At 49.6% G+C, this 27,368-nt stretch overlaps 1 protein-coding gene across 1 annotated transcript; it reads left to right on the forward strand.

Annotated features, from left to right (window-relative positions):
* Positions 1-1,426: 1,426 nt before the first annotated feature.
* On the forward strand, positions 1,427-26,380 carry LOC144167156 (endothelin-converting enzyme homolog). Its single transcript, XM_077696517.1, has 5 exons — positions 1,427-1,808; positions 8,102-8,386; positions 15,804-16,108; positions 19,964-20,309; positions 24,853-26,380. The coding sequence occupies exons 1-5, from the start codon at positions 1,545-1,547 to the stop codon at positions 25,828-25,830; spliced, it is 2,178 nt and encodes a 725-aa protein (XP_077552643.1). The 5' UTR covers positions 1,427-1,544; the 3' UTR covers positions 25,831-26,380.
* Positions 26,381-27,368: the final 988 nt, after the last annotated feature.

A 27,368-nucleotide genomic window follows, 5' to 3' on the forward strand; every position in this document is an offset into this window, starting at 1 on the left:
CGGCCAAGAATACTTTTGGGCAAATACTTTTTAATGGAATAAGAAAGATTCAGCGTGCCATGCAAATTCAACAAGGGTGCGCGGCAGGTGTCAAAACATGCCGAACGTACAAGTTAAACGTTGTGGCAAGTGATTCTCGCCATTTTTTTAAAAGGTGTACCACGACTTCCGCTGCCTGTAAGATATAAAATCACAATTTCCAAATAGGAAACAGACGGTGTGTTAAAGGGGTTATGAAGACAAAATACGAGTTTGATTCACTAAAAAGACTGCTCTTTCCGAATAACAATGATACCAACTTTATCGTAGGCGTCTAACAAATATTCGAGGTGTTAAAGAAAGCATATGCAGCAGTGGAGACTCCCAAGCTACTCCCCAGCGATTTATCACACTTGACGCCACAAAGTCTGGTTTGTGCGAACGGAGGCGGCCGGCCTAAGCTGCCGCCAAGAAACAGGACTGCGCGATTGCAGTGGGGCTGCTATACTCGGTTACAACTCAAGAACGGCACCACCTAATGTAGTGTATCACTCCGCCAAAGCGCCGGAGCCGTGACGTCAGTGCGCGCGCGTTTTGAAAAGGGTTTGCTATGAATGCGTGATATCGTCTGCCTTGTCTAACGCAGTTTTTAAATGCAGAGCATTTCAGTAACTCACGATGTCACCCGCGTTGACGTCCGTAGTCGTAGTCCGCACCCCTCCCCCTACACTATAAAAAAAAAAATAATATCCGGCGCCTGGTTTCGATCCCTCGACCCTGCGGGTGGAACGCAACGTACATGGTGCTCTACCCACTGCGCCACAAAGCCGACACAGTATGGGAGGCTACGAACGCGCCTTATATCCTTGACTCATTCAAACTACGTCAAGAAGCTGCTGATACAACGCATTCACTACCACCAACTCCCCAAACACTAAACGTTAACGCAATACACCCACCCCCTATGCTACGCATTTACTCGAGTCCCCCTCGCGGGGAGATGGGCCCAATTTTTTGTCGTCACTGGAGTCGTTTATAAGCATATTAAATCCAAAAAATTACGGGAAGGGCTCACGCCATGTTCAAAATATTCCCAGTAACGCCCTACTTGCGCGGCGCTGAGAAACATCCGGCTACGGTGATAAGGCACAGCGGCAACTTCCGGTGCCGTTCTTAAGTTGTCGCCGAGTATAGTTCAGCTTGATCGTATCACTTGAATTCAGGCGTGCAGTCAACACCCATGATCAGTATGTTTTCAGTGCTGGCCCATAATACCTCGCTCCTGCCCGCATTACGTCACTGTAGCGCGAAATTCGAATTTTTAAATTATAATTGCATTTTTTCAATTACAAAAGAGCGCTTTTGCAGCTGGCTCGTAACTGAGCAAGTTACCAACGGCTAGTTCCTTCAAATCGAACGAAGTTGTATTTTGTCTTCACGGCGCATTTAACGTTCGCTCCACCTGCTATTCACTCCCTGCTTGTGTACCGTTGAGTTACATTTGGTGGACAAAGCTGAACACTAAATGAAAATCGCAGGACGTGGAGCCTCCGACGCGCAACCTGATGATGTCGGTGCGCGTGGAGGCGCTGGCGGTGCTCGAGCTGGTCGTCATCGCGGGCGTGGCGGCGTACGTGTTCTTCACGGTGCCCCCAGACCGGATGCCGTGGAACGCCAGCTGCGCTGACCTCAGCTGCTACAACCTGGCCATGGAGCTGTACACGGCCATGGACCTGCGCCTGAACCCTTGCGACGACTTCTACCTGTACGCGTGCGGCCGATGGGCAGACAGCCACCCGGACGACGAGGACCAGTTCAGGTACCTCGAGGTACGTACGTGCACTCGGGTACGAGGTAAGAACGGCAATGAATTGGTTCGTGTAGTGTATCACTCCGCCGAAGCGACGGAGCCCCACCGAGCTACTACTCAGAAGTCACGTGACCGCCGCTGAGGTCACGTGACTGTTTTAGCGCGAAAGCTTTTTTTTTTAGTGGGATCGACAGCGTCCTGTAAAAAAAAACAAAAACAAAAAAAACATGTATTTTCCCATAGACCAGCTGGTCAACTGAAAAGCTCTTATAAGTTCGTCAACAGAAAAGCTCTGACAGACTCCTTCAATGCTTTTTGAAAGGAATTGAAGGACTCTGGCTCTGATAAGATCTGTGTACACACGCGGCGCGTGCGTGAAACCGGGCCGCCATTACGTCAGCAATACGGTTGCTTCAAAATCGCAAAAAAAAAGGGACGGTTCTAAGTGAGACAGCACACGCATGGATTGTGAAGGAGGAGTGCAATGGTGCACCTTTATCGCATAAAGCTCGTATCGCTACGCGTTTAGATCGTTCGTAGACGCGTCTGCTTAATATATAGTGCGCGAGAAATTGTGGCATGCGTTCGTTCTTCGTTTGCCATTCGGGTCTTGGAAGGTTAGACGATCGATTGGACGCACTTTCAGCGAATACTTTGACGCAGTGTTGATGTTAGAAAGCTGTCGTGCTTGTCTCAACTTTCTTTAGCGAGGGATGGTGAAGTGTTTGGCGCCGCTCGTGTCGACGCCGATGACGGTAAAACATGGACGCTTTCGCCATGACATAACCAACTATAAGACCTGCACCGCCACTTACCGGCGAGGGTGCGGCGCAGCGAGTCAGGGCCTCAGTGGTACCGCGGTGCTTACGTAGCCTACCATCACGACCAACCCGCCGCGGTGGCTCAGTGGCTAAGGCGTTGCGCTGCTGAGCACGAGGTCGCGGGTTCGATTCCCGGCCGCGGCGGTCGCTTTTCTGATGGAGGCGAAAAGCAAAAATGCCCGTGTGTACGAGATTTCGGCGCACGTTAACGATCCCCAGGTGGTCAAAATTAATCCGGAGCCCTCCACTACGGCGCGCCTCATTGCCTCCGTTGCGTCGGCGCGTTAAACCCTACAATCAATCAATCAACCATCACGACCAGCGGCCACTCTATAAGAAGCCATGGACTGGCATTCACTGGCAGCGTTATCTATAGCAGGGAAGGCACTGGAACACCCGGTATTTTACGATGGGGACACCGGAAATAAAATTAAATCTAATAGACACGCATTGCTTGGAAAGAAACCTGAGAGCATAATTCGGCTTACGTAGGGGAAAGAGAAATCAAGACATTTATTTCAAGCTTTCCGATCCTCTACGTCTAATTGTAGGTCTGTCGTAGTTGTCGCCTCCTGTATCGACAATGACGTAACAAGGAGAGTTAGTTACGCCGTTTGGTCTGCGGCGGACTGGGAAAGCCTTGTTTACCGTCAGTCCTCCTCGATGGCGCCACCATACTGCCCCACACCGCTATAAGCCTTTGCTTTACTTCTTCTGGCCGTATTTGCACCTGGCTTGTTCTTGTTACGGCTGGAAGTAATCGTTTCGTGAAACATGGGGTATGCTCGACAAACAGGGTCGCGTAAGGCAGTGTCGCTTACGCCAGTCGTCCAGTGTCACGTGAGACAACCCCAAAGCCCCGGACTGATGTTCAGCTATTTGCCTCGAGGACATACCGTGGCGCCACCTACGAGTGACGTCACTTGTAGGACGCCGAATCGTGTTGTCGTCTGCTACAACACATTTCCCGTGCGTATGCGGAAGCGTGTTTTTTTTGTTGTGGCCACCGTCTCGCCCGCTCCTTGTGGATTTGATGCAAATTACCAAAAAAGTTGTCTGTAAACCAAATAATTCGGGCAAGAAATCAGCGACTCGCTTGTTCCCGGCGATACCGCCGCGTTTAGGTAGTTGCTACCATCGCGACCCACAGCTCCTACATACGCAGCCAGCTAACGCCAAGGACGATGCAACTGATGCCGAGAAGAGTACGCTGTAAATTCGTTATGAAACACTTGTGACAGGACATGTGTGTGTGTGCAAGCAAACACCTTGTAACAGCGACGGAAACACGTCGCTCACTTAAGATCTCACCGCGCGAACTGCTCGTATTGTCTGGTAAATGAATGACGCGAGAACGGTGATCAGGTTGCTTCGCCGCACATGCTTAAAAGTATTGTTATGGTCTGCAGTTTGGCTTAATCAGTGCCTATTTCCCCTACGATGTTTTTATAGTCATGCCCGGATTTGATTAAGGATCACTGCCCTAGCCTGTACTCTGCACGGCTGATGTTTACTTTTCGCGACTTGTCCGCAATGTATGAGCGGTATGAACGCGAGTTTTTAACGCCTTCGAGCGGGTTCGGACAAGGGTATATTTAGTTTTCATTAGGCGCTTGGCGTGGTAATTTATAATTGCAGCGTGTTTTGTATGTTTACACTAAGCCGGCATTTCTCAAGCATCAATTTCGAAACTCACGACTTCTCACAAAAGGCGAAGCTGCGTACGAGGCGAAACACGTCGCTAATGATTTCGGGTAATGGGGATATTTAGAATAGGAGAAACCAGCGTTGGGGGCCGCCAAGAAGTTTGAGGAACCCAAACGCTACACGCGCGTGCGCGACGGGAGGGCCTTCTCCAACAGCTCGCAGCCGGCTTCAGATGCACGTAATCGGATGTTGGGAACTTTAGGCTTGGCGTCGCAGCAGATATTTCATCGCCGTTAAAGGTGCGAGTGACAGTCCCTAACAGAACGTTTCCCCGCGCTGGGAACTCTGTAAGCGCGGAGATTTCCGTTGAAACGATCGACAATCAAGATACCTGCACGGCCTTTCGGCCGCTCGCCGCACCGTGCGTGAACGGGCCGGCGCTGCCGGGACCGACCTCCGCGGCCGGTCGGCGTAAATCGCGGCAGATATTTCAGCATCGCTTTGAAAGCCACAGCTGATGACACTATCTATCAGAATTTTTCATCACACTAACATCCACTTTCACCAATCTGGAACTTCTTTTCCGCGACTTGTGTGATTTTAAAAAGCGGCGACAAGTTGTTGCTGCCGCGACCTGCGTCGGTTCGAGCCGCACCGTCGGCTGTGCGGGTAGGCACGGCGGGTGCGTGTGCTTCTGCGAGCAGTTAACGCTTCTAGATTTCCTGCTTTATACATTTCTTGAAAACAAGGGAAATCTTTCTAGAAACTTCACTGGGCGATCGTCGTAGTCCACTTTGTTGATCGGGGAAACAAGCCGCTGCTTACGCTTCGGTCGCATGCGTAATTTAACCACCACGCTCATGGTGTTTGCGGATAATCTACCGGAGTTGATACGGCAGTCACCATTAGGTCGAACTGCGCTTGACGCACTGAGAATTAACTTAAAACAAAGGAAATTAACACGAAAATACTTTTAGAACGCGCTTCCTATACGAAGTGTCACGCGCTGCAAGCCAACTACGCAGCAAGATAGGAACGGTGACCCTACAAGTGACGTCAAAACGATCGCAGCGCCGGCCTCTCCAGTGGTGGGCCTCGCGGCCAATAACAAGCACAGTGCGCGCAGTACCAGCAGTAGTACGCACTATTGGCGGTGAGTGCGAACCATAGAGATAATATACTGGTGCGAACACAGGCGGCGCTGCGAAGCCCGCCTCCGTGACGTCAGCTTAGGGATTCTCGCAATTGTCGTCTGCTTCCCTCAGGCTCGCTCTCCCTGCTGTTTCTTTGCGCTCGGTCAACGTCTGATGCTTGTCCGCACCAGAATTGGCGTGTGGGTAACTTTTTATCATAATAATAGGCTTAAAATCGCATACACTAACTCATGGTGTCAATTAAAGTATAGTTTTGGATACCGCTACAGGGAGAAACATTGCCGGCGCCACCCCATTCCTTGCGAAGCCGGTCCTGAGCGGAGCGCGAACAGTCGGAGCTAGGCGTCAACTTCTCAAGTAAGCATTCGAACAAAAGGAACAGTCAGCTGCTAATAACCGACAACAGCGAAAATGGAAGACCACAACAAATTCTAGGCCTTCAGGGCTGTTGGGTTTGGCCGAAGGCATTACGATTCCCGGTAATCATATGTAAGGTCAAACAGTTTTTGCAACCTTGCCGACCGCTCGAACGTGTTTTGTCACATCACTTTACGTTGTCAAGGCATAAAAATTTGCCGACATGCACTATAGATTGCAAAAACTGTAGGTTGAGTTCCAAATAACCCAGTGTGTATATACGCGCGTGCTGATTCTATACCAGGCATCTAACCAGTATGGAGGTTTATTGAGCAAAACGAGTCACGTCTTGGTTAAATTTATAGTAACACATATATGTTTCTTAAGACCTGGAGGGATATTTCGGAACATTTTGCACAGCCATATCTTCCCGATATTCGGATATGCGTTATAGGAAAACTGCACTCAAGAGGAGGAGGAGGAGGAGGGGAAAACTTTATTTAACAATTAAATCGATCTGGTTAGTGGGACGGGTCCTCAGTCCAGGACAAGAGAGTAAAAATAATTTACTTCAAATTATAGAACGCCATCCCGAGTAGAATAGGATTTGTTCTTCGCGCCTGCATGGCAATAAAGAGCTACTTGGAATTCTTCTTCGGGTTCGATTCTTGTAATATATGCAGGTATAATATTTATTACGTTAGTTAGCGAGTATATCATGCCTTCAACACATAATCATGTCATCATTGTTCACGTTGAGAGTCAGTTCGTTATGATAACGATATAATTACGATAGAAATTCGGAGCACAAAATCCGCCTTCAAGTACTGTGGACCACGTCGTTTAGGGCGCGATTGCGGGGGCGTAGCACAAGCTTTGTCATTGTATTTGCATGTGAATAAACAAAGCACGTTGTGGATATGCACCTTCTTGCACGCAGCCGTAATGAAAGCCAATTTGTGAAGAAGGGAATGTATGACATACAACATGAAGGAAGTATCCACACGACCTTTGTGAGCCTCCCAAACATCCCGAAACCTCCTAATAAGAAGTTGGTGATGGCGCAGAAAAATTAATGCGTTGGGCAGAAAAAAAGCAAGAAACATTAATCTGATACAAGACAAAAACGAAGGAAACAGAAGAAAGCCGCTTTATTTCCTTCTGTGCGATGCACGTGTAGAGGCCGTTGCTTGGTACGTAGCATTAAACTGTTGAGTCTTCATTGGATCATCTCAAAAATACTGCAGGGAAGCCTACGCATTTTGAATACTTATCGAGAAGCTCTGATCGCTGATCCTCGCGAATAAGCAAGAAAGGACGAGTTACACACGATCTTCTGACCGATACTCTGAAGAAAGCTGTTCTCCATCTCTTCGTGTGTTGCAAACTTGTGGGGGATACAACTTAAAATTATTCAGATGCGTCAGAAGCTGGCAAAATAGCTTAGTCGCTAGAAATACGCTTTTTAACGCACTACAGCAACGAAGTGGGCGATTTCTAGCCCAGGCACTGCTGCCCCTCACAAGCGGAGTGTAGCAGACGACAGCGGCGCGAGTCCCTAAGCCGACGTCAGAGCCAGGGGGCGCCACTCAAACATCTCACCGCCAATACTCGGTTACAACTCAAGAACGGCACCACCTCATGTAGCGTATCACTCCGCCAAAGCGCCGGACCCGTGACGTCAGTGCGCGCGCGTTTTGAAAGGGGTTTGCGATGAATGCGTGATATCGTCTGCTTTGTCTCACGCAGTTTTTTTGTCGTAACTGGAGTCGTTTATAAGCATATTAAGTGCAAAACATCACGGGAACGGCTAACGCCATGTTCATAATATTCGCAGTAACGCCCTATTTGCGCCGCGCGGAGAAACATCCGGCTACGGTGATAAGGAACAGCGGCAACTTCAGGTGCCGTTCTTAAGTTGTCACCGAGTATAGTACCTCTATGTTTAAGTGTACTCCCATAACTTTCATTGTTTGCCCCACTATTCGTGTTGCTACAAAATGGATATGCATTCTGCTTGGTATACGGACTGCAGTGTCGAATAAATAAATAAATTTATGTTTAGGCGCAAATAGCTCGTACCGCAAGCTCGTAAACCGTGCCTAACGTGCGTTTGCGTTTGCCGGCATCAGCCAATCGCACAGTTGTGCATATTACGTCATGGGTTCTACTGCGGGAAATGAGCTAGTGGGTCGCATGGTCATTCGTTTTTTTTAAAAATTAATAGGTGTTTTGAGCAAAGTGCATACGTTATAAGTGGGGTCAGTGTTATTCTAACAAGGGAATTGTTCGAATGAACCGAACTTGTGTTTTGTATGAATGACCCCTTTCAGGGCCGGGTGTACCGGACGGCCAACGAGAAGCTCCGCGAGCGCATGGCGAGCCTGCCGGCGCCCGACAAGCCCCTCTCGACGCTGGACAAGGCGGCCATCAGCTACCTGTCGTGCGTGGAGGTGCACACGCGCCGCATCGACGTCCCCTGGAAAATCAACGAGCTGCTCTTCAACGCCAGCCACAGCGGCGTCTCGTCGCTCTCGCAAACTCTCAGGAATCCGCAGGAGATGCTCGATCTCCTGGTGTCCCTGGCGCTGAACTTGGACATCGACATCCTCTTCAAGGTAACAGCGCCGCCGCAAATTCGCCTTTCGGGAGCGCGTAATTCGCCCCGGGCTACGGGGGCGGTTTGCAAGTCGGTGTTCCACATTCAACCTTGCTGGCAGATGCAAGATCAACGGTAGTGCCCGCAGCGGTGGCTGAGTGGCTAAGGCGTTGTGCTGTTGAGCCCAAGGACGCGGGGTCGATTCCGGCCGCAGTGGCTGCTTTGCAGGTATAGAGGTGAAAAGAGAAAGCGTTCTCCATGGGTCGAGAATCCAGCGCGCGCGTCTTAATGCCTGAGCTACACGGCTGTCTCAAAGGCCTTCCGAAGGCCGTCGAGCCAATCGTCTATCGAGAGCCCCATTGTAAGCACTTATATTTAAAGGCGCAGTTGTGGGCAAGAGTCAATTGAAAGTTACCGTTTAGCACAGGCATAAAATGCCCTGGTGGCAAAAAAAAAAAAAAAAAAAAACGTGGCTTATAGCCCAAGTGCTGCTTCAGTGCGTGAAACGCCCCAAGTTTGAATTTTGGTCATCAATTATACGGCAGAACAGCAAGCACGTTGAGTGCAAATCGAAAAGCTCTCCGAATTCTTTTAAACGACAGGAACCGTATAGTCCAGCGTCTCGTGTACTGCCGCGTATTTATTGCGAAATGGGTCATTTGTTGGCCCAGCTGGTGCATGCCGAGTTTAAAATTGAATTGCGCAGCTGACGTCAAAGAGATGAAGAGAAAAAGAACACACGCAAAGGTGTACCACATAAACTTTTATTTATGTCCAGTGTGCCGAAAAAAGGGGGGAGCCGAACGAAAAATATAGGTGAATCAGACGAAGACTGCACATCTTTTTTACAAAAACTGAGCATTGCTCTGATCAAAAAATTTTTTTTACCTCCTAATAGAGTGGACGCTTTGCGAGCGCGTACCTCATTTTGTCTTCCAGCGCTAGCGCTTCGATAATTCCCCGCAATGCTATAGGATGGGGGCTATACTCGGTTACAACTCAAGAACGGCACCACCTCATGTAGTGTATCACTCCGCCAAAGCGCCGGACCCGTGACGTCAGTGCGCGCGCGTTTTGAAAGGGGTTTGCTATGAATGCGTGATATCGTCTGCCTTGTCTCACGCAGTTTGTTTGTCGTCACTAGAGTCGTTTATAAGCATATTAAGTCCAAAAAATCGCGGTAGCGGCTCACGCCATGTTCAAAATATTCCCAGTAACGCCCTAGTTGCGCTGCGCGAAGAAACATCCGGCTACGGTGATAAGGCACAGCGGCAACTTCCGGTGCCGTTCTTAAATTGTCACCGAGTATAGTTGGTCTACGTGCACCTGCGTGACTGTTTGCGGAAGACGAAGCAAACAGACAGCGGACATTCACAAGACGAGTGCAAAATATCAACCGTATCAACTATCGGAGAGCTAATATTTAGCTACAGCAGTCTACCGACGCTGATATGATGATCCGCGAAGCGCGTAGGAGGCTAACACGCGAAGGGCAGGGCACAATGAAACAAGCAGATTGAACCGTGTTCTTGGTCTGGCGCATTTCGGGAGCAACCCATTAAATCACGCTGATCGTGCAAACACTATAATTTTGGTCCTGAATACTGGCCCTTTGTTAGTTAGAAGGGTGGTGGTTCGGCACGAGATGCCAGCACGCCGCTGGCATCCCCCGGTTTTGGAGACGTGCACGCATTTTTTTTTTTCAGTTCGTAACGCGTCTGATAGCGGCAGCGTTGCGTTTACTTCGTACGCAACTCTAGAGCCACAATAATCTGCGTTTTAGTGACTCTGCAGGTAACTCGATACAGTTACCAAGAGGTATACTTCCTGTGTTGAGGAGTTACAGGAATGGAATTAAACCATGGCCATTCCCGGAGTGGGAATGGGCAAAATTTTGACATTCCGCGGGATTGAAAAGAATGGAATAATGGAAAGTTCCAATTCTTTGGAATTTATTTGGAATGCTGCCCATTCCGCGACACTGCTCTTTGCGCCCGAATTTCCGCAGGTCATCCCTCCATCGAGTCTTTGTCATACCCATATTGCCGTTACGGTATATTGGCAGCCACCCTGCTAATTGGATGGTCCCCCTCTTGTCCTCATGTGAATGACAGGTCACACCGATGCCCATTTTTAAAAGCGGAGCTGTTTAAGCTTCTGCCTGGTCCGGTGGCAAAGTAAAAAAAACTTCAAAGAAAAAAGACGAACCTGGGGCCTCAGTGACGAGGGAGAGCGCGAAAGCAGCGCGCGTCAGATATATCAGCGGAGGGCATGCGCTAGCTAGCCTCCTGGCCTAGCCTTCCAGCAGGGCTCAACCATCGCCTCCTCTATTTTCAAAGAAGCCATGAAGAGAAAATACAACTTCGCTTAATTTGGACTAGGATTCGGTATCTCACTCAGCTCCATTACAGCCACAAAAGATGTTTTTTAACGAAGTAAAACCAAGAAGTATTTAAAAACTTTTAAATTTTGCGCCACCGTGACGTGTTATGAGCAAAAATGACGTCATACGGGCCAACAATAAAACAATTTTCAGTGCGTTAACTGCACGTTAGATTTCAAGTGATGTGGTCAAATGGAAATAGAGGTCCCATTACAGACGTCCAGTCATGTGTCGTCGCGACTGGTCATTTAGGCGGCCTCCAATCGCACAAACAAGGTTCCATGACGTCATAGAAGAGTTGCGGGAAATTGGCTATGGGGTCGCAACTGCTTTACACGTTTTCTTTAATATCTCCGTTATTTGTTCGAAGATTGCGATGATATTGGTACAATTGTTATCGGGACTAAGCAGTCTTTCTAATAAATCCAACTTGTATTTTGTCTTCATGGCTCCTTTAAAATGCCAAACGTATCAGCCCCGAGCGGCCAACCAAGCCCATTCATTATATTCCGGCCACTCTGCCCCAACTGCTAGCCTTCCCACTGCTTCAGTCGCGTGACCGGTTAATATCGGGGCGACGCGTGGTGGAAAGCGGCAACGTTGACAAAACGTGCTCCGCCAGGGCGTTCCCTTTTCCATCTGTAGCCAGAGCGCCGCTACTTCAGCAATCTCGAACACCGATGGCTTTAACAACAAGGCACAATCCGCTCTTGAAGTCAGCTACGGTGGGGGATGCCAGTTTAAGGTCCCTAAAATTACTAAGGTACCGCCAACCGCTCCCTCCTTCGCCGCCGCTCTCCTCTTTTTCTTTGCCCTCACCCGCGGCGTCGCGTGCCCGTGAATAAGGTGGCTATACTCGGTGACAACTGTGCCTTATCACCGTAGCCGGATGTTTCTCCCCGCGGCGCAAGTAGGGCGTTACTGGGAATATTTTGAACATAGCGTGAGCCGTTACCGTGATTTTTTGGACTTAATATGCTTATAAACGACTCCAGTGACAACAAACAAACCGCGTGAGACAAGGCAGACGATATTACGCATTCATAGCAAACCCCTTTCAAAATGCGCGCGCACTGACGTCGCGGGTCCGGCGCTTTGGCGGAGTGATACACTACATCAGGTGGTGCCGTTCTTGAGTTGTAACCGAGTATAATGTTCTTTGGGCCACGGTTTCAACACCTTCCTGAGAAGAAAGGTTTCTCTAGGTGCAGTATCCTTTTTACTCCCCATGCCAATGTGATGAAAATGGCGGTCTGGGCTAGCAACGCCTCACGTGGGTTCCGTCTTCCCTTCTGACTGCTGGTCAAAAGCGATGCGCCGGTTCATGCCTGGCGCGCGGTGGCGCTGATTTCCGTAGTTAGATGCCCGCCTGGCCGCCCGCTCTACGACTCGGTCCGCGGCGGAAGCGCAAACCAGCAGAAGTTCGCCGCACGCGCAAGTGTAATTTTACTAAGCACGCAACTAGCTTGGAGTGGCACATACCTCGCAGCTCTCACTGAACACTTCGACGCGTTTTGTTCCGATACGCATAACCTATGCAATACCGAACGTCACGCGCATCTTGCGCTCCCGACTTCCATGTTGTACTCCACGCTTACCATTCTGTACTTGATGGTATTTTAGACAAAATACAATGAAGAGACCATACCCGTTCGCATAAAGACATAAAGCACGAAAACTAACATTTTTTTAAAAGCCGAACGTATACTATTGACTACACGGAAACAGAAATTCAGAGGGTCTGCATCTGCGTCTGCAGCCTTTCACTTCAACTAGTAGAAATTGTTCAGTTTTGACGTACAGAATCTCTTTCCTGTACATATTCAGACTGCCAAAAGTTTACTGAAAGCAAATAAAAAATGGATAAGGAGAAATAACAATACTAGGAGAAATAACCGTAAAGGCACCTAATTTTTTTTTAATGTACAAATATCAATGCTGAACTGTAAATGCAATGAGAAAAGTTTGCATTTGAGTACTGCAGTGCTCAATCTCGATGACAAAAAATTAAATTGCTACATCTTCAACTACGGTGATCCTTTCTTGCATTCCTTTCTTGCATTCGCGTGACTGTGGTAGTGCACAGAGGGCTTGCTCACGGTTTGCGGCAGTATAAAGAGCGCTTCATTCGCGAATGCCGTCGTTCGAGCGCTGCGCTGGCGCCCTTACATTCGCCTTTCTTGCGATGGTTGTGAATCATTAGCAGCGTTCAGTCTGCGCCCGCTTTTACTACCGACATACATCCTACCTTAATTCCGCGCAGTTTTGAGTGCTTTGCCGTTTTTATTTTACCTGGCCGCATTTTTTTTCTCTTTACAGCCTCAGTTTGCGCCGCACCGACCAAGTACATGTTACGCAGCAAATCGCTTCAATATCATAACAACGGGATTATAATACTACCCGGGTCGATTAAACACAAAACATGACTTCACGCCACAAAGAGCTGACACGCACCCAGAACGAACACGCTACATGGTCGGACGCAAGCTGCCGTCGGCCAAAACAAGCGCGAATTCAGGAGAACAATTCTTACGTCACGGAAACCTTACGACAACCGACTGAACATGTTATGCCGCTGATAATTATGATGGGAGTCAAGTGCGCACATAAAAAATACACGGCTTCTTATCCAAAGCAAAGCGTACGTCATGACGAACTCGCCGCTGCACGCATTGCCTACTCAGAACAAAGGGTGGACGGCGGTCGCGGAGGGAATACGCATTTCTTTGTAAGTGACCACTCATGCGTGCGCAGAATTTAACAGGGAAAGAACATGCGTTGAGAAACTTACCTTGCAAAAGATTGATGACAGCGTCGGCTTGAAGTATTCCCGTTCAAAGATATGCAACCAAACTAACTTTTCTCCTTTCTGTGTCGCGTTTCCCGGGCGGAATAACGAAGTCTTTTGCCATCCCTTACCCTATTCTCGCTGCCTAAGGTACAACACATCGGCACCGCGAAGCAACATAAAGCGACACCGATGCGATATTTGTTCGAAACGAGCAGCTAATTCTTTCTTTGCTATTCGCTGGCGCGTACAATAAAGCCGCCACTGAAGCTGCGCAGCCAAACATAGTGCCGCACAGGCGGTGTTGCGCAATGTTCCAACCGGCGAGCCGTCCCGGCCGTGGAGGCAGAAGTAAAACTTGTTTTCCTAGAAGAAAACTCCCACCTCCTCTCGCGGGAACCCCTGTGTAGATGCGACGCATAGGCGGAGCGGCGAAGGGACCCCGTTTTATAGCGCGCATAACGTTGAGGGGACTGCGTAAGCCGGTCCCAGTCGATGACGACGTTGGCGTATTGTAAAGCGGCGTGGACTCTAGGGGTTTGAGCCAAGCGTGGATGTTGCTTCTCCGGAGAACGGCACACCGGTTATATGCGCAGCGCGCCCGAAGGTGAGGAAACCGCGGAAGAGAGAGTACTGCACATGCGCCGGCCCCAGCGCGTCTGCCGCGGCTATGACGCAACACAATCCAACACAATCCACTTTAATCGAATCCAATCCAAGCCAAGCCAAGCCAAGCCAACCCAATCTAATCCAAGCCAATCTAATCGCATCCAATCCAATGCCCCTCGCGAGAGAGTGTTCGCTATCGGATAGGAGAGGGTGTGAGCGGCGGAGAGCGCAGCTGGCGCGGCGAGGAGAATGGGGGAGGGGCGAACAACGCCGCCGATGACGACGACGCCGGAGGGACAACGCGAGTGAATCAGATGCTCTGCATCTAAAAAACGGCAGAGCTACCACGTGACTTTTCTGTTGGCCAATGGTGGGCGGCGCTGGTCGGAGAAAAAGAAAATAGCAAAGCATGGCGGAGGGAAGGAGCGCGGGTGAGGGCGAAAGGCGGCGAGATCATACAATGGCGCTACCTTAGTAATTTTAAGGATCTTATGCCAGTTAAGCTTGGGGCCCCACCTTCCTCCCATTGTGAAGCGGGCGATGCGTTTGGCATTGAAAAAACACAGGAGGCGATGGCTCACCCGTCGTAGGGCTTAGATTCCAGCAGCGTCGAGGGCTAGCATCACAGCCGGGCTCAACTCCACTAGGAGAACGCGAGGCATAAAAGAAGGCGCGTCGGCGACACACATAGCCTCGTAGCTCCGCGCCGAGCACATCCTTTAGACACCCGCAAAATATGGGTCTGCCGAAGGAGTATGTAACCCCCGTGGAAGAACAAGCGCTGCGCGAACGCCATCGTTCGCTACTCAAGAATATATGAGATGGGTATACGATCCAAATACGACTATCGCGACCGAGCCCCCGCGCCTAAACAGCAGCGGAGAACGAAAGATCTCAAGTACCGCGCTCGTCGCTCCCCCACACGACAGCAGATTCCAGAGGGAGAAGAGCTAGATCAACCCTCACCTCCGCTGTTTCTCCAGCCTTGCGCCACCGGTGTAAGCTGCGCCACCTTTAATCGCCTGATTTCAACTCGAATGTCTTCACAGAAGTATGTTCCCTAATACACGCAGTTTTCTTATCCCTAAATGTAACCCCTTGCGTTCTTCTTTTCACAGCCCGTTGGACCGATACACGTTTCCTTTCAAGCCGCTTACCGAGAGGTTCTCTTATTTACAACACAAATTCAGCTGTGCGCCGCACAGTTATTTTATACTCGGTGACAACTTAAGAACGGCACCGGAAGTTGCCGCTGTGCCTTATCACCGTGGCCGGATGTTTCTCCGCGCGGCGCAAGTAGGGCGTTACTAAGAATATTTTGAACATGGCGTGAGCCGTTCCCGTGATTTTTTGGACATAATATGCTTATAAACGACTCCAGTGACGACAAACAAACTGCGTGAGACAAGGCAGACGATATCACGCATTCATAGCAAACCCCTTTCAAAACGCGCGCGCACTGACGTCACGGGTACGGCGCTTTGGCGGAGTGATACACCACATGAGGTGGTGCCGTTCTTGAGTTGTAACCGAGTATATGTACATATATTCCGACTGATAACCTCGCTGTGTGAATAAAAGCTATGTTCCCGAAGTCGTGTAACGTGCTTCAAATTACACTGTGCCAATAATTGTGTTACGGACGCCTTCCGCCAGATCCGTCTGGCCCCGGACCCGCGCAACGAGAGCCGCCGCATTGTGAGCGTGGCTCACAGCGAGTCGCTGCTGAAGTGGAAGCGACACCGAGAGCAGCTGCTGAGCCCGCAGGCCCTGGCCGACTGCATCCGCAGCTTCGTCAACGTCCTCTCCGGCGACAATAACGCGCCGCGCGAGAAGGTGGCCGCAGCCCTGGTTAAGATGGACGTCGACGTCACCACCAAGATGGCCGCCTCGGCCGCGCTTTCGCTCGGGAGCGACAGCTTCGTGACCTTCGGCCAGATTACCGCCCTGGAAGCCACAGGGTGAGTTCCCACCAAAACTCGCCTGGGCAGCGCCTTAAAGTGTGCTTTTTTGAAACGGCTGTGCTCCTATAGACAAGAAAACAGCGTTCAAAAACGAATGCGATGTTCTCTTTTCTTACTGATCCACAATGCTGTAAGTGCTGAGAGGACTGAACAGGATCAAATGTGTTCCAGGTTTTGGCCGAGGCAGGGCTCACAAGGAGCTAGATGCAACATGACTGGTTCGTGACTCCTGGGGTTTTAGCCACTCTTGTGAAAACAAGATGCGTATCCTCCGTCTGAAGGTTTTTAAAAACTTTTAGCCCGCTGTATACACGAGAAAGAAATAACTTTTTTCTTCTTAGGTGGGTAGTAGACGCGATCAACGCGCGCGCATGCGCATCATGCATATCTGGGGGCAGTAAAAAGTGCCCATACCCGGCAAAATGCCCTGGAGTCGGCTAAGTGAGAGAAGCAGTCAGAATACCCACAAGGGCAGAGCGGCCTACTACGGCTGCCATATTCTATGTAGTGGCCTACTACTGTAGCGCAACTACTAGAATATGGCAGCGCCCTGGAAAAATAAAACAGCGTATTTGCTGAAAACATCGCGCAAAGGCCGTGTTGTATACCCACCTGGGTTATGCGCCATCATTACGTTAAACATGCTAGCGTCGTCATTAAAGCCATCAACCCCGTACCAATGAGGAGAAACGGCATTTGGACAAGTTGACATTTGTTAAACATCTTGAGGGACAGCGCAGTAGACAAATACATGAGAAAGGGAAGAATACAGGATGTCGTTGAAATCACAGCTTGTTTTATTGAAAACGCCACACATAAGTAAATAGTAAGACCAAAGCCACGTGCTTTCTCACCATGACATCGTACTTGGATTACAAACACAAACTAAAACACGCATACTGCGCACAAACTCAGCAGGCGTATACACGCTCAATATTAACTCGTGGGGCGCTCCACGAACGAAAATTCACTATCGTGCTGCTGTGTTATCGGGGGAACCTCTCACACACTATTTCCTTTTAAGGCGAAGCTTTTTACCTCTTCCTTCCAAGCGTTCAGTCGCGACCGTTGGTGCCAACGGAAAACATACGGCAACAAATAAATAAATATACTGGCACCGCCAGGAATCGAAACCGGAACGAATAGAGAAACGGAGCGAGAGCCCGTTGTCTTACCGATTGAGCTACGAGCCCACGCGGAGACAGGGGAGACAGACAGTGCACTCACCGAGCACATCTGCGGGTTTACCCCCTTGCGTTCTCACTGAATGCCATGTAATAGCGTCACGCGACCTCTCGCGCCACTGTGCGCTCCGCCCACGGCACGTGTAGCGGCCGCGTGCGCACCTTGCGCATGCGCTATGAGTTATAAAAATTAAAGGAAGCTCACACCAACTCATGGCATCTCACTTCTTCGCCGTGTCTGTCGCCGATCTCGTCGCCTCCGTAGGCAGCGGCAGAGACGGAGAAGTGAGGCCGTCTAACACCGGGTTTGAGCTTCATTTAGTTTTATAAAAAGTTTCCACTCATGTGATTCACCAATACAACTGAACCAACTACAGTTCATGAATCGTGCATTGATTTTACCTTAGCAAAGAGTGTATCTTTGAGGTAATAACTAGTGTGGTTAGTGCATTTCACTTGTCTCTGGTTTCCCTCTTTGTAGAGCTACGCGTGTGAATTCAAGTGACGTATCATGGGTAATCCTTGTGGGTGTCGTTTACAGCTTCTTTCCAACCGCCTTCACAGGGTGGACTGGCGCATATTTTTTTCTTTATTGAACAGCCTAAATAAGTTCCCTCATGAACTGATTATTGGAACCGGAAGTTATTGAGCATTTTGTCAGCATTCAGGCGGTGCGATGAAACGTAACTAGAGGCAGCATAGAATGGCACAACAGCACGAACGAGACCAATTGACGCCATATTGACTGGGTGAGGGAGCGTTGTGTTACCACTACTGCAGGTTTTTTTTTCATTGCCTGGATGTTTGCATTAAAACTGACATGATTGTTATTGAAACTTTTCAAAAATCGAAATACTTTCTACTTCGTGATACGCTTATCAGAAAGTGCGCCGAGCTGCAGGCAACCCTGGTGTCGTGGACTGCGGGCGGAGGAGGCGGGAGGAGGAAAAGGAGGACCACAACCATGTTCAAGGCCAAAATTAACGTCCCGTGAATAGGGTGGCTTGCCTTTTGAAAGGCTGTGTTCAAGTTCTATCTATAGCAGCTATTACTTGGTGGTCTTCTTTTGTAATCTCGTTAGCTTCTTTCGAATAAAGGTAGAGCCGGATTCCGATTTTGTGACAGAACCCCGAACGCTACGCAGTATGGTAGGCGGTTGTGACCAATCCCCACAGATTAACACCAACCTGCACCTTTGCACTGATTATTGACTGATTATTAATGGTATCCGCTTGGTTACTGGGTGACGACATGCAATCTCACCAGAGAATCTAATATACCTGTGTTGTACTGCTGGTTTAACTCTAGCGTTGCTCTTAGGGCAGGGTCACGGTGTCTGTTACAGGTGGTAGCTGTCCTGGGCAATATTCCCCCTGTGATATTCATCCTTCACTATTCTAATCTCCTTCTAGTCGTTTCGACAGCACAGAAGTTTACTCCCTCGGTGCTACAGGTAATTCCAGGGGCTTCAGGAAGCTGAATATATCCCTCGTATAGCTTTGGATGGATACGCTCACATTCCAACACTATGTTCCGGATAGTTTGTTTCCTTTCCGCAGACCACGCATGCCCCGTCATTTTTGTGTATACTTCCCCACAAAGCTCTTAGTTCTCAAGCAACCTGCTCTAGTCTGAAAAAGCAAAGCACTGGCGTTGGAATTATCGTAGAAATTCTCCTTTCTGATGTCCGATTTCTCCGCCCTGTACTACTGAAATATGGGAGAGAGCCCTGGCGAGCACCGGCCTGGACAATCAGCGTCGTCTGGCCCAGCGGGCTGTCGGCGCCGTCCGCGCTCAGGGCATCTCGGACGCTGGCCGCCTTCAATCCAAGCCCATTTCTTGCTAGTTCAATAAACGTTTGTTCTCTTTCTCCTCGCATAAAAAGTGATCCTTTCAACCGTAGCTTCAGCGCTCTTCTCTTCAACGGATTACAGCACGAAATACACTGCTAAATGCCTCCGAAAGCTCCCCTCTTCTGCTAATAAGAGCAGAAATACTCCGTTAAATGCCTCAAAGAGTTCCCTTCCTAAGGGGAATGTATTAGATACTCCCTCTTAGCGTACTAAATAAAACTCCATATACGGAGCCCGCTAGAGGACAAGCAATTTACTCCCTATCTGGAGTATTTACGCTTAGAGTATTTCCGTCTTTACCTTCTCTTATTTCGTTCCGTCCCGTTCTCGCGCATGCCCTAACACCGTTGTAACTAGCGTCTGTAAATAAAGGCTTTCGGAGTATCGGCCCTCTTTCCTCTCATTGTTATGTGCCGCCAGGATTTTCATTGGTGGCTAATAGTTGTTTTCATATGGGCGCTGCCATTTCGTTTCTGGGCGTCTCTCTCTCTCTCTCTCTCTCTCTCTCTCTCTCTCTCTCTCTCTCTCTCTCTCTCTCTCTCTCTCTCTCTCTCTCTCTCTCTCTCTCTCTCTCTCTCTCTCGCTCTCTCTCTCTCCTGCGCGGACGCTAGAGCAGACGTTCACACTCTGCCCGTCACAACCGGCGGCGGTTTTACTGGGAGAGATGGCGACACTGTAAGCCAAAAACAAAATGCTATGGCCCCCAGATGCTTCCGGGTGCACGAAGTGGCGGTACTCTTAAGCGTAGCTTATTTAGTGACGCTAGCTGCAACCTGCACACTTTTCTTCCCCCTTATCCGAAGTTCCTCCGACAGCAACGTGAACGGCGCAGCAGGAGGTGCCGACAACTGGTGGCTGTCGGCCTTCAACGCCGCCCTGGGCGACAAGGGAAACGTGAGCGCCGACGAGCCGCTGTACGCGGCCGACGCGAGCCTTTTCGCGCTCACCCGAGAGCTCCTGGCGGGATACCCGGCGCAGCAGCTGGACTTCTACGTGCGCTTCCACGTGGTGCGCTACCTGGCCCCGTACACCTCGTACCGCCTCGTCGAGGCCCTCTTCGCGCCCGAGAACCACACGGCCGTCACGGTGTACTATGCCGACGCGTGCGCCTACGCCGCCAGTCGGCTCACCTCGTTCGCACTGGCCACGTACGTCTTTAAGGTAACGGCACGCCCTGCTTGTATACGCGTCGATTTGAATTTAAGCGCGTGACGATTCTGCAGCGGAGCTGCCTACGGCTATAGGTTCTGGGGGAAACAATGCGTCCGTGCACGTTAACCGTGTACAGCTGGGTGTAAGTGTTAAAAATGGATGGTATACGGTATAATGTTATAGCTCGAGCCGAAGTGCGTTAGCGTTAGCGTCAAAACAGGTAAAATTGGTGGCGCAGTGGGCTTCGCGCTCGGTAGCCGAGCGGCCGCTGAAGCGCCTTATCAGTTCATCCTTGGACTAGCTTATTAGTAGCTAGGGCCCAGGTCGTTCGCTCCGAATAGGAGGAATGCCGGGGCGAATGTATGCGAAAGCCTCCCTTGTGTGTGCAAAGAACATCATCATCACCATCATCATTACCAGCCTATCTACGCCCACTGCAGGCCAAAGGCCTCTCCCATTAATCTCCAATTACCCCGGTCCTGCGTTAACTGCGACCAATTTATCCCCGCAATGTTATTGCTCTCTTCTGCCCATCTAACTTCCTGTCGCCCCCTGCCACGCTTGCCTTTTCTAGGGATCCGCTCTGTTACCCTTAATGATCAACGGTTATCTTGTCTTCACATTACATGCCCTGCCCACGTCCATTTCTTCTTCTTAATTTCTACTTAACACGCGTTTGTCCTTAACACGAGTTTGTTCCCTGACCCACTCTTCTCTCTTCTTGTCCCTCAATTTTAGACCTATGATTTTCCAAAGCAAAGAACATATCCATTCCAAAATCCAAGTGCAACCGACTGCAGTTTGCCGTAGCGACCATAAACCAATGATCAAATTTTTAACACGTATATAAATAAACGACAAATTAACAACGAAATTTGTGTACGTGTCTCTATTCAGTCAATACAGAAATTAAAAAAAATACCTCAAAGTAGTGATCAGCAAAACAAACATCTTCGCTGGTCTCCCCTCTTCACGCAGTGGGAGGCGCTCTAGTTTTTCAAAACTATGGATGGCCGCTTGTAGATGGGAGTGGCAAAGACAGCAAGAATAACATATCGTATATAACAGAAAGTAGCGGTTATCCCTCCATACTGGCGGTTATCGTCTGCTCCAAGAAGATTGTTATGACCAATACTTGGATCTTCATGTTGTGTATCGATACGAAGCGCTCAATAATTGAGAGTAAAACTGCCCGTCTAATTGTTACTTCAGGCGTTGTACTGCTGAGCACTAGGACAGAGGTTCAATACCCGGCCGCGGCGGCCGCTTTTCTGATGGAGGCGAAAAGCAAAGACGCCCGTGTGCACGAGATTTCGGCGCACGTTAAGGATCCCCAGGTGGTCAAAAATTAATCAAGAGCCCTGCACTACGGCGCGTCTCATCGCCTGCGTTGCATCGGCGCGTTAAACCCTACGATCAATGAATTTCTTACCTCAGGTAGGTTTACGGCTTGGTATTTTAATGCGCTGAACTGACTGCTTAATTATACCGCATAAGGTACAGCTCAAGTCTTTGGGCATTGCAAAGCAGGTGCATCTGACCTAGGATGAAAACTCCAGCTGTTGGCTTGGAAGGATCCTCTGAGAAGGTATGCGCCTCTCCATGCGATAGACCCCAACTGCTGTTTCCGGCATCCTCGGGGTCTGCCCAAGCGCACTGAAGGCGTGCTACACCGGCTGCATCTTAACGTTACATACACCCGAAGCTTCTTATTTAAGCTGGGCTGGGTAGAGTAGCCGTGGTGTCGAGTGCTCTACTACTGACAACATTACACACATTTTAAGCCGCTGCCCACGATATGCTAGTCAACGGACAACAGCATCGAAGGCACTTGTGCGACTCCGACGTGGAGGTGCTCTAGAAGTCTCACACACTTCCTTGGACCCTGGCGAAATCGTGACGAGGCAGTGCTGGGAACAAAGACTCTGCGTACTTTTCTTGCGGAAGCAGGGATTGAAGAGGTCCTGTGAACCCTCTGAACATATACGCTTTATATATGTGTACATTTCCCCCTTTTAGATGCGACGCATCTCTTGCTCTCGGGCTTGTCCCTCCTGCGTCGTCGTCGCGGCGTCCGTCCGCATCCCTCCTCCGTTCTTCTCTCCCACAGCTGTGTGCAACACTCTCACTCCGGCTCATTACCATACCACAGCTGGCGCGCTTGTTTGGCGCGCGCTTCGCTGCGTTACCAACTGCTCCGGTGCGCGCAAGTTCGCGCATGCGCGACACTCCTCCGTTGTCTCCTCTCCTTCAATCCCTGTGAATATAAAGCGGGTATCGCGCCGCGGCGGTTCAGCCAAGCGCTCGCTCTCGCACTGACGTGACCTTGCTTTGACTACTTCGTTGAACCCCCCGATGCGTCGCATCACACCAGGGCTCCCTCGCGGGAAGATGGGCGTAATTTTTTTTAGCACGAACGTGTTTTATATCGGGATACGAGTGACGTCATATCCGTCACGGAAATGACGCCAGTACAACGAAGCAAGCGGCCTGTAAATGGGGCACTCCTGCACACAGGGTCTTCTTGCGGCGAAGCAACCTTTAGGACCAAAGAGTACGTTATACTTAGGGTTGTTCGTTTTCGGGTTTTATATTTTAACACGAAAGTGTTTTATGCCGGGATACACCAAGATTGCACTGACGTCAAATCAGCAAATCATGCTCAGCTGCAGATTTCGCTGCGCATTTCACTTTAATGTTTTACCGATTCCTATGACAGGCGTATCAACCACAATTTTTTCCCTCTATTTCCCCCTGTCATTTCACTGTATTCAACCCTATCTGGAGCAGCAAGCCCTAACGTTAATGGAGCTGACATCCTCAGCTTTCATTAAAGGTTTTTCTTTCTCTATGGGCATTGCCGTGCAGTGAATCGATTGCTGATATCAATGCTACGCGGAGAGTTCCTAGTGACACTTGAGTCAGCGCTATTTGGCGTGCTGAAACTCTATCGAACTCAGTCGAGTTCCTCTGTTGCTTCTCGGCTAATTTCAATTGCTTTTTTTTCTAAATATTCAACATTCATCCACAGAGGAGTGGAGGCGCTACAGACGCAGTAAAAAAAAAATTGTACAAGCCGAGCCAGAAACGACTCTTTCGCAACCGCTCCATTGCACAGCTTTGATTAAAGATTACTGTAGACGAGAAGGCACGAACAATCAGTGCTCCTCATGTTAAACGTGAGAAAGAGGGGAATTGCGAATTCTGACAGGTTTAATTCTTTCATACGGGTAAGATGTTGCCATCGCAGTAAGCTTAAAATACCGACACACAGGGGAAAAGTTTGTGTACGGATGCAATAGAGACGTTTTTTTGGAGAAACCGTTGTGGGTATGAAAAATGAAGGAAGCTCACACTAATGTAAGACTTGAAAGTAGCGAAGCTGTGCGCTACAGTAGCGCGTGTTTCCTTATTTTCGTCTGATTGAGGCGAAAAGCAAAAACGCCCGTGTGTACGAGATTTCGGCGCACGTTAAAGATCCCCAGGTGGTCAAAATTATTCAGGAGCCCCCCACTACGGCGCACCTCATCGCCTGCGTTGCGTCGGCGCGTTAAACCCTTCAATCAATCAATCAATCAATCAATCAATCAATCAATCAATCAATCAATCAATCAATCAATCAATCAATCAATCAATCAATCAATCAATCAATCAATCAATCAATCAATCAATCAATCAATCAATCAATCAATCAATCAATCCTCTTTTTCGCCTCACGGCACTGTTTAAACCTCGGCGCTGTACGAGAGACGAACGCTGGATGCTCGTCTTCCTCTATCGCACATGGTTCTGCGCCGCATGTTGCCTCATGGCCTTCCATCATAGCGCGCGCTTATCGCCGCGGCGGCGGCTTCCTCTCCTTCCTCTGACACATCCTGCGCACGGGTTCCGCGCACGTCTCCTTTCCCTCCTCGCCTACCTCTTCCCGTTATCGGGCCGCTGCTCCGTGTCGGGCGCTTGCGGAAGGGGTGTGGTTTGACCTCCAGCGCTCAAGGGCAAAACTAATCACCTCGCGCAGACTGCCCGAGGTAGCGTAGCGTAGCTTGCGCTAGAAATTTCAAACAATGAGCGCCGTTATGATGCAGAACCACGTCCATAACCAGCCATGCAGGCAGCCGTCGCGTTCTCCTTAGCTTTTCTTATCTACACTGCCCATCTACTTCGCAATCTTTGTCTGTGGCGTTATTGCTCCTCCTCCATCCGTTACCGCCCGCTGTGGCTCAATCGCTAAGGCGTTGTGCTGCTGAGCCCAAAGACGCGGGTTTGATCCCGGCCGCAGTGACCGCCTGTCAGATCGAGGCGAAAAGCGGAAGTTCCCGTATGTCGACATTTCGGGCGCACGTCAAAAGCCCAGGTTCAGCTTTGGCACGTTAGGTTACACAGTGAATCAATCTTCTACATCCGTATGTTTTCGCATTGAACAATAGGGGCGGGGGCCGCCTATTTACTATAGGTGCTATCCCACGTCCACAGGACATCTTGAATGGGCGATGTTTTTTTAAACAGTGGCTGAATCTTCGGAGCCTCACGCCGCCTCTTGGATCTTTTGCAGGATATAGTTCCACAGAGTCGTATTGAAGCGGCATACAACAAACTCAAGGCGCTCAAGAACAAAACGGGCTCTGCGGCGAGCTCTTGGACCGGCCAGCCCAGCCTTGTGGAGGAGCGCCTCGGGGCCCTGAGCAGCCTGGTCGCTTGGCCGTCCCGACTGAACAGCTCGGGAGATTCTGTGGACCAGTTCCTGGCGCACCTGCCGGACTTCCGCGGCTACTACGTCGAGATATACATCGACGCAATGGCCGCCATCCGGAACCGGGAGAAGGCCCAGCTGCTAGACCGAACCGCGGGAGCCGGGACCAAGACAGTGCGGGAAGAGGACAGTCCTTTTCCCGGCCTGCGGCCCATGGTCCGCTACAGCCCCTGGTACGCGAGCATCCTGGTCTCCCCCAGCGCCCTCCTCGAACCGCTGCTCGTGAACACCAGCGAGGCGTTCGGCATGGGCGCCTTCGGCCACTTGGCAGCGCACGAGCTGTGGCACGCGGCCCTTGCCGAGAGGCCGCTGGGCATAGCGCCCCAGTCTGACGTCACTATGGAAGAGGAGCAGCTGGCAAGACACAAGTGCGTCGCTGGCATTTACAAGAACGCTGGAGCCAGCAGTGAGCAGGCCGCTAAGGGGGCTTCCGAGAACGTGGCGGACGTCGTAGGCCTCGAGGCTGCTTACGCCGTCTTCCGTGAGGGCAACGGGTCGGCTCCTTCCGAGGACGCCGGCAACGCGACCGACGTCATGGGCTTTACGGCTAGCCATTACTTCTTCGTCGCGTCGTGCTTCAAATGGTGCGCCGCGACTCCCGACGGCCTGTCCAAGACGTCGCTCGGCTACACGCCTCCGAGGCTGCGCTGCAACGTGCCGGTAGCCATGCTGGGCGGAGGAAGCGCCTTCTCCACTGCGTTCGGCTGCAAGCCAGACAGCAAGATGGTCAAGATGGCGGCCGGGGCCAGCTGCATGGCGCAGAACGTGACATTGTTGTAGCGCAGACAAGCCGGCGAGGAGGCGAAATTCGCCGGCTGTCGCCTCCCGAGCTGGTCCCTGCGGAATAGTGTAAAGATTATTTTATTAATTTTAATAGAACGAATTCAGAATGGGACGTTGACTATAGTGGCATTGAGGACTCTTTAATAGCACGTCTTGTCATAAGTACGTGACGAATACTTTCAAATTGCACTGCATGTTTACAAGGCTTCATCATGTGTATGGAAGGCTTTGCGAGTGTAGTGTGCATGGCTGCTACGCCCGGCGCATGGCTTGGCCACAAGAGCTCGCGTGATTATTTTACTTTTTTGCTATATTTTTCTCTTTCACGTAAAGTTTGGTAAACGATCACGTGCTAGTATACTGATGACGTAGAATAGTATCGTGAATTTTAGCGCGCACGAATATTTTATTTGACCATGGTGCTAGGTCAATACTTCGGCCCAAACAGGAGTGTGTATAGACGAAAATAGCCTACAACACGCATTTGAAAGTGAAAAAAAAAAACACGCAGGTATAGTAAAAAAGAAATGGACATTTGTCCCCGAACTAAACTCAGAGGCAAGTATTTTTTTTAATGTAGTAATGAAATCACAACACAAAAATAATTTGGTACGAAGCGAATTTCCATTTTGAATGGTTTGAGGTGGAAAACAGTTCTATATAGCTATTGGCTTTTCCGAAAATAAACGGTAATAATGTTGTTAACGATGAGTCCTCGTCGTAGAAGCTTTGGCATGTTCGCGTTGCTTCGATTTAATTTTTCCTAATACGGAGTTATAGAGAAGGCAATACGAATAATTTTTCTGTGGGTTCCTAATATACAATTAAACCAGGAGTTAACTTTTGCGCCAGAAGTTAACCCTTCTGTACTTTCAAAGTACAAACTTTATGGCTTCACAATCCCGTCGTGCCAGTAGCACATCTTTTTCGTATGTGTGAGGGTCACGTAACTTCCGCATACCTTAATTCATACACAGAATGCTGTGCGTCAAAATCTTGTTGACTGGAGCACGCCTTAGTATCCCGTGAAGAAAATAAATATTACGCATCGCAGAGACACACATATCGGAAATATGATCAGACCATTTCAGGGTGTTCGTAAAAGTATCAACGTTCGTGAATCGTACACCTCGGAAATAATGTCTTGAATGCACCAGTACAGTTTTTCACGCGAAGCTTCATTCTTAACAAAAAAGCTGGTAAAATGGTAGTAACGGCTGTATTAACTCCTTACGAACCTTACTACCCCCCCGAACGATACGTAGGTCCTGCCACTAAGTGTGGAACCGTTACTAGTGAAGGCCGTGCACTTGGTAACTGCTGCTTGTTAGATAATAACATTCACTGATGTTACAAAAATTTATGAATTATTATACATAATAACTACAGCACTTTTCCCACTCCAAATCACGATTTGAAAGTTTTTGCTAATGCTCACATAAAAATGCACAATTCTAAAGGTATCGCTAAAATTTTTTATTTTTGCAACAAGACCACCGACTCCATCAGAGGACTTTCCGCTGCTGGCTATAAAA

Source organism: Haemaphysalis longicornis, unplaced genomic scaffold (assembly GCF_048455015.1).
Source record: "Haemaphysalis longicornis isolate Haplotype H1 unplaced genomic scaffold, Haemaphysalis longicornis Haplotype H1 scaffold_2, whole genome shotgun sequence".
Classification (NCBI taxonomy): domain Eukaryota; kingdom Metazoa; phylum Arthropoda; class Arachnida; order Ixodida; family Ixodidae; genus Haemaphysalis; species Haemaphysalis longicornis.

Bases quoted from the DNA above. Each gene is read 5' to 3' on its own strand.
- LOC144167156 (XM_077696517.1), top strand. From the start codon at position 1,545: ATGATGTCGGTGCGCGTGGAGGCGCTGGCGGTGCTCGAGCTGGTCGTC. The intron at 1,809-8,101 runs GTACGTACGTGC...GACCCCTTTCAG, and splicing joins ACCAGTTCAGGTACCTCGAG to GGCCGGGTGTACCGGACGGC. The intron at 8,387-15,803 runs GTAACAGCGCCG...GCCTTCCGCCAG, and splicing joins ACATCGACATCCTCTTCAAG to ATCCGTCTGGCCCCGGACCC.